At 36.2% G+C, this 11,982-nt stretch overlaps 1 protein-coding gene across 1 annotated transcript in view; it reads right to left on the bottom strand.

Annotated features, from left to right (window-relative positions):
• Positions 1-2,073: 2,073 nt before the first annotated feature.
• Positions 2,074-11,982, bottom strand: part of LOC121414067 (importin subunit alpha-7-like) — a 28,778-nt gene continuing 18,869 nt past the window's right edge. The window contains exons 8-14 of the mRNA XM_041607122.1: positions 11,680-11,779; positions 10,071-10,234; positions 9,066-9,144; positions 6,770-6,895; positions 5,630-5,757; positions 4,521-4,696; positions 2,074-2,678 (exon numbers count right to left, since the gene is read on the bottom strand). Of these exons, the coding sequence (XP_041463056.1) occupies positions 2,494-2,678; positions 4,521-4,696; positions 5,630-5,757; positions 6,770-6,895; positions 9,066-9,144; positions 10,071-10,234; positions 11,680-11,779 (958 nt within the window). The 3' untranslated portion in view covers positions 2,074-2,493. The remainder of the gene's footprint in view (positions 2,679-4,520; positions 4,697-5,629; positions 5,758-6,769; positions 6,896-9,065; positions 9,145-10,070; positions 10,235-11,679; positions 11,780-11,982) is intronic.

Here is an 11,982-nt window from a genome sequence, read left to right as displayed (position 1 = left end):
GTTTGGAGTAGAGAGAGAGAGAGAGAGATGCGAAAAACATTCGTTGCCAGAATTGACTCCTGCATTTATAACAGGAACATAAAAATATTCCCTTCAACTTGAATCAGTTAAAGGTAAAGATTCCCATCACACTTCATGCATGTAAGGTACACTATATGTAGTTATTTATACATCACTTTTAGAGACAGTGATTTTCCGTTTCAAAAATAGTCTTTTCCGTTTCTGAAAATCTGTAATTCCGTTTCAACTTGATCTAAAAAATGATAATTCTGTTTTGTCACTGAAAATGTACACTGCAAAAACCTGAATTCTGTTTTGCAAAGGTGAATTCCATGAATTTTTGCATGAAATGTATGAGAACCAAATGGAATTTCCATTTTATTTACCGGTAAAACGGAAAATCACCGCCCCTACTCTTTAAAAGATGACCTATTCATATCTGTTAAGATTTCGGTCTTCAGATCTTTCAAAGAATATTCATGAAGAGGAAGATTTCACTTTCAATTTCCACATCAAGATTTTTATAATCGAGATTCTTTTTATCTCCATAAATCACATATTTCCTCCATGTTCTTTCAAGAATAACTCTTTTCCCCTTTCCACATTTCATCCTTCATATCACAAGAGGAAATGGCTGAACAACGCTTTTTATTCACATTTAGTTTCATTTTTTTTTTTTTCAATTTTCTGATTTTTCAATTTTTTGTTTAAGTTGTATACTGTTCATATATTATCATAGCATCTGACCTAATACCCTGGGTGGACTATATGATAATCTCATCCACAAGGCTGTATATATACCATCATAACAATAAGGCAGATCATCTATTTTTTTTCAAATATGTTCTAGAGGTATTAAAACACAAGATAATCTTTGGGAAGCTTTACAGAGTTAGTCACGCTTTCATGGAGGTCTAACCGTAACCCTGCGGAAAAGTAGTAAATAGCACTTTTTAGATATAGCTCTCGACTTGCAGCAGTTTCCCCATCATGTGGAAATAGATTACATTCATTTCCTTTCGTGTCCGTTATGTGAATATATGCATGATTATTTACAATGCAAACTTAGAATGTGAAGAACCTACAAGGAAAATGGTATGTAATGACAGAAAGTGTATCACGCATGCTGCACACGATGGTGGGTTAATGTACAAGTGTACATATGTGTTTTTATACAGGAGATATGCCCAAAACTCAATGTAATGCAATACTAGATTTTTTTTTTCTTCAAAAGACAATAGATTTTCGTTTGTAAACATTCTCCACTAAATCAAGCTCTACTAACTTTGAATACCAATGCCTTTGAATAATAAAGGCAGCAGCCCGGTGCTTACAAGAGTAGGTCACATATTGCTTTCAAAATAAACTTCTCTTTCGGAGCACAAGGCAAGATATACAGTGGAAGATAATATAGTGAGACTGAGCAACAAGACAGGCCACAGATCTATTTGTCAAGTTAGCATCATTCTTGAGAATCTAGTCATAACTTATTCATGTACCTTTAAAATTCTGGTATTTCGAGCAGTATTTTGGTACCTGTTTGAAAGAAGAAGCTTGATGTGCAATCAGAATAAAATAAAAGAGAGCAACTCGGAGAACCTGGAATACCAATCCCCATGACTGTATATATACATACACACTCATAATCTATAATACATAACAGAGTATGATGTATTTACAAATGACTCTATCATATATGTACAGGTGCTGATTTAGATTGTCTTTCTTTCTCCAAAATTCATATTTTTGGTTTTAACTTTTCCACTTGGTCACATTGTTACTTGAAGGTATAAATCGGGTCAGAAATCGAAAATAATGTAATGTACCTTTCTATCCTTATTTCTCCAAGTATGTTCTTTTTTTATGCATCTCATATTCTTCATACAGGCAGACTGCAATTTTTCAATCACAATATTTTGGTCATTGACCCACCTCATGAATTCTCACCTTTCACTCAAACTTTAGATCACCTGCCATCAAAATATTTGATAATGACATTCATCAATTTGTAAAGATGACGTCTTTAGCAAGGAAGCCATCTCCAAATCCTCACAATTGTTTACATGACCGACTTCCCTTAAATTCCACCCTTCAAATGCAATTGTGACATCAAAATTTTTGAGCAATATCTTATCCATGATGAAAAGGTCAACTTGAATTTCATATTTTCATAAGAGTTGTACTGATCACCTATAAAGTTTGTTTTTATTACATTATCCAGTATTTTCAAAGCATTTCTTCACATTCTACAGTCTCACTTGAAAATTGATTTTTGTGACTTAAGAACTTAAATTCCCGAAGTGACCATCGTTAGTGCACCTATGGATGTTTGAACTCCTACAATAAACATGGTATATGTACTGTACCCAAACTATTCACATATTCTGTATACACTCATGATTCCATTGTACAAGGGGGGGGGGTGGTACTTAATACCCCTGGCCAAAGGAGTTATACTTCACACCCTTATGCCTGAATGTGAGGACCGGTGGTCTAGAACTCAAAACCTTGTGCATTGTTCTGTGGGTTGAAGTTATACTGTTGGGCCTCTGCGTTGACCTCTGGAACGATTTTCTCATCTTCCTCATCAGCGCTGAAGTAGTGTTCGATGATCTCGAAGGCTCGTTGGTAAATCTCCCGGTTTTCATGGCTTTGGAGGAACTCAATTTTGTCGAGACCTGAAGCATAAGCAAAGTGTACATCAAAGCACATCAAAGCACAATTTGACAATGAAATCAAATTCATGTGCATACTTGCATTCAAGTACAAAAATACGATGCATATTTTCAATACTAATATTAAGATTATTTTTTTCATTGTGAGAGTGCACCATTCTTCTCCGCCACGCCAGTAAGCAGTACGCAACACCAGTTTTTGCGCTTCACCTTTGAGACATGTATCGAAGACAAAAGGCTGAAGCACATGTACGATCATTAAAGGTCAAGTCCACCTCAGAAAAATGTTGATTTGAATCAATAGAGAAAAATCAGATAAGCACAATGCTGAAGATTTCATCAAAATCGGATGTAAAATAAGAAAGTTATGACATTTCAAAGTTTCGCTTATTTTTAACAAAATAGTTATATGAACGAGCCAGTTACAGGTACATACAAATGAGAGAATTGATGATGTCACTCACTCACTATTTCTTTTGTTTTTTATTGTTTGACTTATACAATATTTCAATTTCTACGAATTTGATGATTAGGACCTCCTTGCCTGAAGCACAAAATGTTAAAATAATGGAATTCCATGTGTTCAGGGAGGAATGAAACTTCATTTCACATGACAATGATGAGAAAATCAAAATATTTCACGTATCAAACAATAAAAAACAAAAGAAATAGTGAGTGAGTGACATCATCGACTCTCTCATTTGGATGTAACTGGCTCGTTCATATAACCGTTTTGTTAAAAATAAGCGAAACTTAAAATGCCATAACTTTCTTATTTTACATCCGATTTTGATGAAATTTTCAGTATTATGCTTGTTGAATTTGTCTTTTTTCATTCAAATCAAGTTTTTGTTGGGGTGGACTTGCCCTTTAATAATTCCCTTTCTGCCACTGCAAGCAAAATTCTAATCAATATGAACAAATTTGCATAAAAAATCCTTGAGTGGATTAGGACCTTTTTCTTCAATGAATACATTTTCATTGATCATTTTGAAAGCCTACACATTGTGCTCTATCCAATGGCCATACCTGGCTATGAAGCTCTTTGAGCGTACTAATAACAATATTAACACAATTGTTATGTGCTTTATCACTTATGTTTATTTAATTTTTAGGAACACATAGCATATTATAACATAATTACAAATTCTCTCATTACTCTTACTTAGCAAACACATAAAGTAAACAACAACCGATGCCTGGGGAATTACCGAAAAGGAATTATTATTTCAGAATAAAGGCTCTGCTCATTGGTTGTTGTGATGAAGTTCAAAGAAAGGGGAAAAAAACATATTGAAGAGGGGTGAGGGCTATCCAGGGCCTCATCTTACAAAGAGTTACGATTGATCAGAAAATAAACTATATGGAAATCCCAACAATGTCATCATTTTCTTCTCCAGGAAATTTACATGAAGTCATTTGTAAACAACGAAAAGCACACGGCATTTTCTAGAAATGATTGAATGTATGATTCACATCACATCTAGAAAACATTTTACAAAGAGTTATGATTGATCTGATCATTTTAAACTATATGGAAATCTAACATTGTCCTTTTTTTCTCCAGGAAATTTACATGAAGTCCTTTGTAAACAAGAGAAGCACACTCCATTTTCTAGAAAATAATGATCACATCTAGAAAATATTTTGAACATGCATTTTAGATATTGACATTGCTTAATTTCCATAGTTGTGGTTGATCGAATCAATTGTAACTCTTAGACTAAATGAAGTTAGACCTTGTGGTGAGTAGACGAGTTGGCAGTGGACGATTTGGCAATTTACCCAACAGGAACCAAGGAATTTCATTTGTTCGTGATATCTGATTGACTGAAAGTGACTTACCACCACATTCCTCTACCAGGAGGGCGTACTTGTTGGGAGTTCCGGTGTCCTTACTATCGCTCTTACCAAGCTTGAGGACATTGTCCAGTCCGTTGAGGGCCACCTGGACGATCTTGGTGTCCATTACGGTCAAGAGGTCACACAAAGGCTTGATGCAACCCTGGTTAACGATGTACCTGGATGAAGAGAATTAGGATTCATGCAATGCAAGTTAATGTATCATATCATCTTATAATTTGTAGTGTAATCGCATACTCTTAATGAAATTTTCATTATGATTCTATCAAATTTCTCATGCACTTTGTGAAGCACACAGAGATTATGATAATGAAGTGCTGAACAAGTAAAATATCATTATTATCATTACAAGTATTATTGAATGCTACCTTTGATGTATCTTTTTTACACAAAGAAGATGGCAAATGAATTTCAAAATGTACCATAGTCATCTTGGTAATACATTTTAGTATGGCAATAATACTCAAATTATTAGGCCCATAAAAGAGATGTTCCAAAGGCAAACATCAGAGGGTCGTGGGTTCGAATCCCAGCAATGGTGTAATTTCCTTCTGCAAGAAACCCATCCACATTGTGCTGCACTCAACCCAGGTGAGGTTAATGGGTACCCGGTAGGAAGAAATTCCTTGAATGCTTGAGCACCTAGGCAGCTCAGCTAAAGCCGAGGTAATAATAATAGCACAGCCCGTTGGTAGAACAATTTTCGAAACTGAAGTGGCTACCCCAGGTAAATATACCTATACTATATTATTATCTTTTTAATACGCAATTCTAGTGTGTAGACTACACCAAGGTGATACCAGGGTAATTTTGTCCCCGAAATGCTCAAAAGAGCCCTGGAATTCTCCAATAACTGCAGTGGTAAAGCTTGTCCATTAGATTTGGGTTGCATGTCGTGATAACTAGCCCCCAGAAATGAAAAAATAAAATTTTTGCCTGGACTAAAACCGTAAATACCAGAAATTCTTTGAGTAAATTTATAAAGAAAGAACATAATGAAGTCAAAGAAATAATCTGAATTTTCTTTTTATCAATTAGAACATTCCATGAAATGTATTTCGTGTAAAATCGGTTGCTAAAATAGCAATTACCTGATTTGTTCATGGCGACCTCCAGACGTAGCATTGGTAATGGCCCAGGCTGCCTCCTTTCTAGTCTTAAATTCAGCCTTAGCTAAGATTTCTACAAGCATTGGGATGATATTAGCATCAATCACAGCCTGGATGTATGATATAAAATAATGATATTATGTATGATCACAAATATTGCAAACATCATCATCACCACCCTAATCATTATCATCATTACTATCACAATAATCTCTAACACTATAATCAATATCATCATCATCTTCAACATCAGCAATATCACCATCATCATCACAACCATCATTATCTCAACCATCCCCACCACCACCACCAACTGCCACCACTGCCACCGCCACCACCGCCACCACCACCATCATCATCACCATCAGTATCACTGTTGTTATCACAATCATCATCAGCAGCTCCATCATCAATCATCATCAATCATTGTCATCATAATCATCATCGTCGTCTTCACTATCATCATCATCATAGTCATCATCACCATCAGTATCACTGTTGTTATCACAATCATCATCAGCAGCTGCAGCAGCATCATCATCTATCATCATCATCCGTCTTCACTATCATCATTATCATCATCATTATCAATTATCATCATCATCATCATCATCATAATCATCATCACCATCAGTATCAATTTGTTATCACTATCATCATCATCAATCATCGTCATCATAATCATCATCATCATCGTCGTCTTCACTATCATCATCATCATCATTATCAATTATCATCATCATCATAATCATCATCACCATCAGTATCAATTTTGTTATCACTATCATCATCATAATCATCATCACCATCAGTATCAATTTTGTAATCACAATCATCATCAGCAGCATCATCATCAATCATCGTCATCATCATCATCATTGTCGTCTTCACTATCATCATCATCATTATCAATTATCATCATCATCATAATCATCACCATCAGTATCAATTTTGTTATCACTATCATCATCATCTCATCATCATCATCAGCAGCAGCACCATCATCAATCATCATTGTCGCTGTCATCATCATACCAATCATAATAAATTTCATTCAGTAGTTCCATACAATGAAACAAAACTGTTTGACAGGTCTGTAGCAAATCATCAAACATCCCTTACCTGTATCTGTCCGCGGTTACCAGCGGTGATGTTGGATATCGTCCAGCATGCTTCCTTTCGGATGGATTCTTTGGAGCTACTTAGGAGGCTTAGAAGGCAGGGAAGGGCTGAACAATTTAATACCACCTACAGGAAAGAAAATTGAAAATCAATATCATGTGAGCAATCAAGTGAACAAGCTGGACACAACAAGCCTCTTCATGGTTATAAACTGTGCACGAGCAGGGAAGGGTAATTTAAGATAAACCATCCACAAATTCACTGACAAAGGCATTTGTGATTTAACGATTATTCATGTATTCCCTTTAAAACATTCTTTTCATCACATCCAAGCTGAAGAGTAGCGAAGTCTTCATAATCACTGGTATTTGACAGTAGCCCAAACAATTGTTAAATGTGCATAAAGCAGACAATAAAACAAACAGATTTCCAAACTTTATACCCCTGATGTACTATTCTAGTCACCTAGTCTAGCTTTGCTTGGAAATCTTCATTTGAAAATGTTAGTGCTTATCCTAATGAAAAATCGCAATGGTCATTCGAGAAAAAAATGATCATTAGCTTACCATGTACTGGCCTATTAATTTGTCACACTTGGTTTTTTTAAAACATTTTCTAAGTCATCATGAGAACCACTGCAGCATTTTAACTTATCAACCCAAAATCTGATCAGAGCATTGTCAATCCCACATATATGGATGCATGTGCAAAGTTTTAATTTAATCCGTCAAACATTTTTCTTCTTTAGGGCAAGAACAAGCCATTTCCATAAAAATAATGAACCAAAGTTATGTTTGACCCTGATATCCCCCAAAAAGATCTGGGTCCCATCTTGTGATTGATAAGGAAATCCATCATTGTCATAATTTTTCCTACCTGAAATTTGCATAATGTCTTTTATAAAACAAAGAGGAGCACACTGGATTTCAAGACAACGATGAGTGTTTTTTTTTTCTCTATTAAAACGATGTATGCTGCTGTGATAATGTTCTAAGCACCCAAACCTGTACGATTAAGCACACTGAGCCAATCTGTTTTACGTGGACTCAAGGGGGTAATTTCAAGTATGGTGCTGAAATCTGGTGTTGTGACAGCACTAACACCGTACTTGAAATGATGCTGGTGTTGGGATTGACCTCGGAAAATATGACGTATTTCCGGCAGATCGTGTTGAGTGTTGGTGTTGAAAGTCATCCGCTGAACCGATCATCACAGCTGGTGCTGAAGACCTACGTGTAATTTCCCCATGGTTCACCAGCCCCCAGGGATTAAAAAAAAACAACCAGGGATTGGGAAAAATCATGATTTTAAGTTCAGTGTTGGTGTTGGTAATTTGAAGCCATGTACAGGCGGCAAACAGGACGAAACATCCCTGTAAAATTATGATTTTTACAGATGAGTGTAAATCATTAGAGCCTTATACATTTCAATGGACAATATTCATTCTCGGGTTCTTGAAGTAATCTTAGCCTTTTGTATTCTGTACGATGGAATTTTACTGTAAATTATCCCCAATTTCACTGTAGTCGTCTAGAGGTTCTTGCGTAAATTGGAGATGATCAGCAGCCCAGAGCCTACGTGTTAGAGCTCAGTTCAGCAGTATTTTCATGCTCTCAACACCTACACCGAACACCAAACTTGAAATCACCCAAGGAATCTCCAATATAGTGCAGTCCTTCACGTTTATAATTTCGTGAAGCTCAATAAATCGCTCTCCTTATTTTTTTTAGGAGCTCAATTGAGCTCCTCAGAATCGCTCTCCGTGAGGAGCTCAAATCAATTCATTACAATACATGTTTGATTTATTGTAGATTTTTCTTAACATTGTATATATGCAATAGCTGTGTTAGCTATTAATTAATCTATGGTGAAACTAGGCCTGGGTCACGTCAATACGTTTACAAGATGTCGTACACGCTCCAAAAAAAAAAAAAAATGAAGAATATTCACCACTTTCCCGACTGATTTGAACTCACCTCGGTAAATATTGTAGTCCCACATGTAGACTTCCATGGTGTTGCCATGAAAATCTACATATGGGACTACATGGGACTGCAATATTTACCGAGGTGATTTTTTGCTCTCCTTATTTTTTTGTAAGGAGCGCGGTAGGAGCGTCGGCGCGATCGCGCTCCTCAAAAATGAAGGTCGGATAGTGGAGGGATTAATTAAGAGCAAGAGAGAGCATGAGTATACATCATTTCTGATTTCCATAGTTGTGGTTGGTCAGATCAATTGCAAGTCTTTGTAAGACGGGGCCCAGATACAATGACAGAATAACAATTGATATACTGACCTGTGTTTGGACATCGTCACCGGTGACTATATTACCTACAGCTCTCAGGGCAGCTGAGACCACACTATTGGAAGAATGCCTGCAACAGGGCCCAATCAAAACATCAAGCCAGGTTCAAATTAAACTCTGGTTTAACTATGGACAGCCACTTGTGGCATAAATCTCTTATGTTAAAGGTTCAATGTATTGGCTCATTTTGCTCTCAAATCCTAGGGAGGGTAAATAAGATAGTGTCTTCTCCAGTCAAGAATTAGAACCAAAAAAAAAAAGTGAACATAAGAGAGATACCATGTAAACAAAATTCTGACATTTTTGGCTTCCCATAATTTTAGCACAGAGTTAGACCACAGTTTAAGTTGAACCCGACTTCAGAATACGGGCCAAGCCAATAATATGGTATTTTATCTGAAAGTGACAGGGCATCCAGAGATGTTTCTCAAGGTGTTCACATGCATCGAGTGATGCATGACTGCACACAGAATTTGAATTCAAGGTGCCACAATGGGACACATATCTTAATGCCTTGTCTATGTGTAATTTCATCCATTTATTCATTCCATTTCAAGGTGACACATAATAATCTATGCATTGTTTTCCTGAAAAAAAAAGATGTATAGCTATGTTACTAATATTCTAATTCAATCTACAAAAAAAATATAACTTGGTATCAATATTTCTTTTAAAATACATAATAATGTTCACCAAACCTAGCATATGCAAAATATGCGAGAGTTGAGAAATATATACAACTTGTCATAAATCAACTTCCTCGCATTAGGTATTTGTTACTTTTCAATTTAAAAATCTTGAGGAAAGGAAAAAAAAAACTGAGTTAATTTTTGTTTTTTGCAGTAGCCAGACAGCAGAAATATATATATATCTGTAATTTATTGATTTGTTTTTGTTAACTTGCCATTTGCTGACTGCTTGGTAATGGTATTATTAAAGATGCTAGCAAAGGTTCAATTTTTAAGAAACTGCTACAAGCCTCTTGGTCTAACTTACATGAGTAGTTCTACAAGTCTGCGGCAAACCCCGCTATCAATTACAGCCTGGATCTTCTCATTAGGTCCATCTGATAGATAGGAGAGTGCCCAACAGGCGTCGGCTAGAACGTCTTGATCACTACTGAACAGTAGACGGGATAACACTGGTAGACATGGGGATACCTGAAAATAGACAGCATGAAAGGTAAGATAGAAAAGGATCATAAAACTACATGTAGATGGATTTCTGATTGGGCACAGTCAACATTGTCACAAATAATTTCTAACAATTTCAAATACTTTTGTAATCCAATGCACAATTTAGTTGTCAAACTACGATGCATGGAGATTTGTGCACTTATTTATATATTTATTTAAATAAATCATCTGTCTATCTATCTATCTATCTATCTATCTATGACCTCTAAGAGCTCTGACCTTTGACGCTGTCCCCCTCAAAATCAAATTTGGGCCCATGTTATAGTAACAAATTTGCAACAAACATAAGCTTCTCAAATCTTTCAATCTGATTGGCTGATCGTAAATTTGTTATCATAACAAGTCTTAATGAAACAGGACCCCGATATGCATTAATAAATAATAATAATAAAAGGCATTTATATAGCGCCAACTATCTAGAAATATTCTATTCCGAGGCGCGTTGTTATTATTATTATTACCCGGCTTTAGCTCGAGCTGCCTTTCAGCGCTCATGCATTCAAGGAAATTAATCCTGCCGGGCACCCATTCACCTCACCTGGGTCGAGTGCAGCACAATGTGGATAAATTTCTTGCTGGGATTCGAACCAACGACCCTCTGTTTCAAAGTCAGAAGACTTATCCCCTGGGCCACAACGCTCCACACTAACCAAGATTCATTAACCAAGATTGAAGATGGTTGCTCAAACAGTTCTTCAGTTGTTTTAAGAACGATATGTTAATATGTTACAATTTATGTAATGACCAATGTGACCTTTGACCTCATGAACCCAAATAGAATCACATCATAATCCTTCCTATATGCATACGAGAGAAGTTGATCTATTAATTTGTATTGTTCTGTCTTGTTCTATTGCAAGAACAAGATGTTTTCTGATATATGACCTCTGTGACCTTCGACCTCATGATCACCTAAAACTAATAATAAACCACTCTTATATGTATCCATATACCCAAGTTTGAAGTTGATCCATCAAAGAGTTCTATAGTTATTACGAGAAAGAACGGGCAGATGGAAGGCCCCTAAAACAGAATGCCTCCAGCAACCACTTACGAGGGATATAATTTTTTTTAAAGTTTTAAACCAAGAACAGGGCCCCATCTTACAAAGAGTTGCGATTGATCCGATCAATTCAACTATGGACGGCCAGCAACGTCAACAAGTATTATGGATGTTTGTTCAAAATATTTTCTAGCTATGATGTATATTCATGCATTGTTTTCTTAAAAATTCACTGTGCTTCTCTTCGTTTAATACAAAGGACATAGTGCAAACTTCCTGGAGAAAGATTTATGACACTGATGGATTTCTATAGAGTTACGATTGACTGGATCGATCGTAACTCTTTGAAAGACGGGCCCCTGATCTCAACATTAGCACTGAACTTGGAATCACTGTTTAGACTTACTTGTTTGAAATCTGGAGGGGGGCTCTTTCCTCTGCACAGGTTGGACAGGGCCCATACAGCATTCCTAGTCATTGAAAGCCTATTGGATTTTGAAAGTACCCTGGAAGAGGACAAAAGGGGAAACAGATATCATCAGATGATAACCAACATCATGACCTGAAAGGCTAAATGGGATAGTGAACAGTTTCATCCATTCTTCTATTTCTAATAAATTGCAAATAGGCCTGTTCCATTTAAATTCCTCTTTCCCACTCATAACCCCATCACTTTTAATGGACAAGGAACCTGCTAAAAACAAAACAA

The sequence above is a fragment of the Lytechinus variegatus genome, chromosome 4, assembly GCF_018143015.1.
Source record: "Lytechinus variegatus isolate NC3 chromosome 4, Lvar_3.0, whole genome shotgun sequence".
Classification (NCBI taxonomy): domain Eukaryota; kingdom Metazoa; phylum Echinodermata; class Echinoidea; order Temnopleuroida; family Toxopneustidae; genus Lytechinus; species Lytechinus variegatus.
The sequence above is the reverse complement of the archived record's forward strand: the minus strand, read 5'-3'. Positions and strand labels throughout refer to the sequence as shown.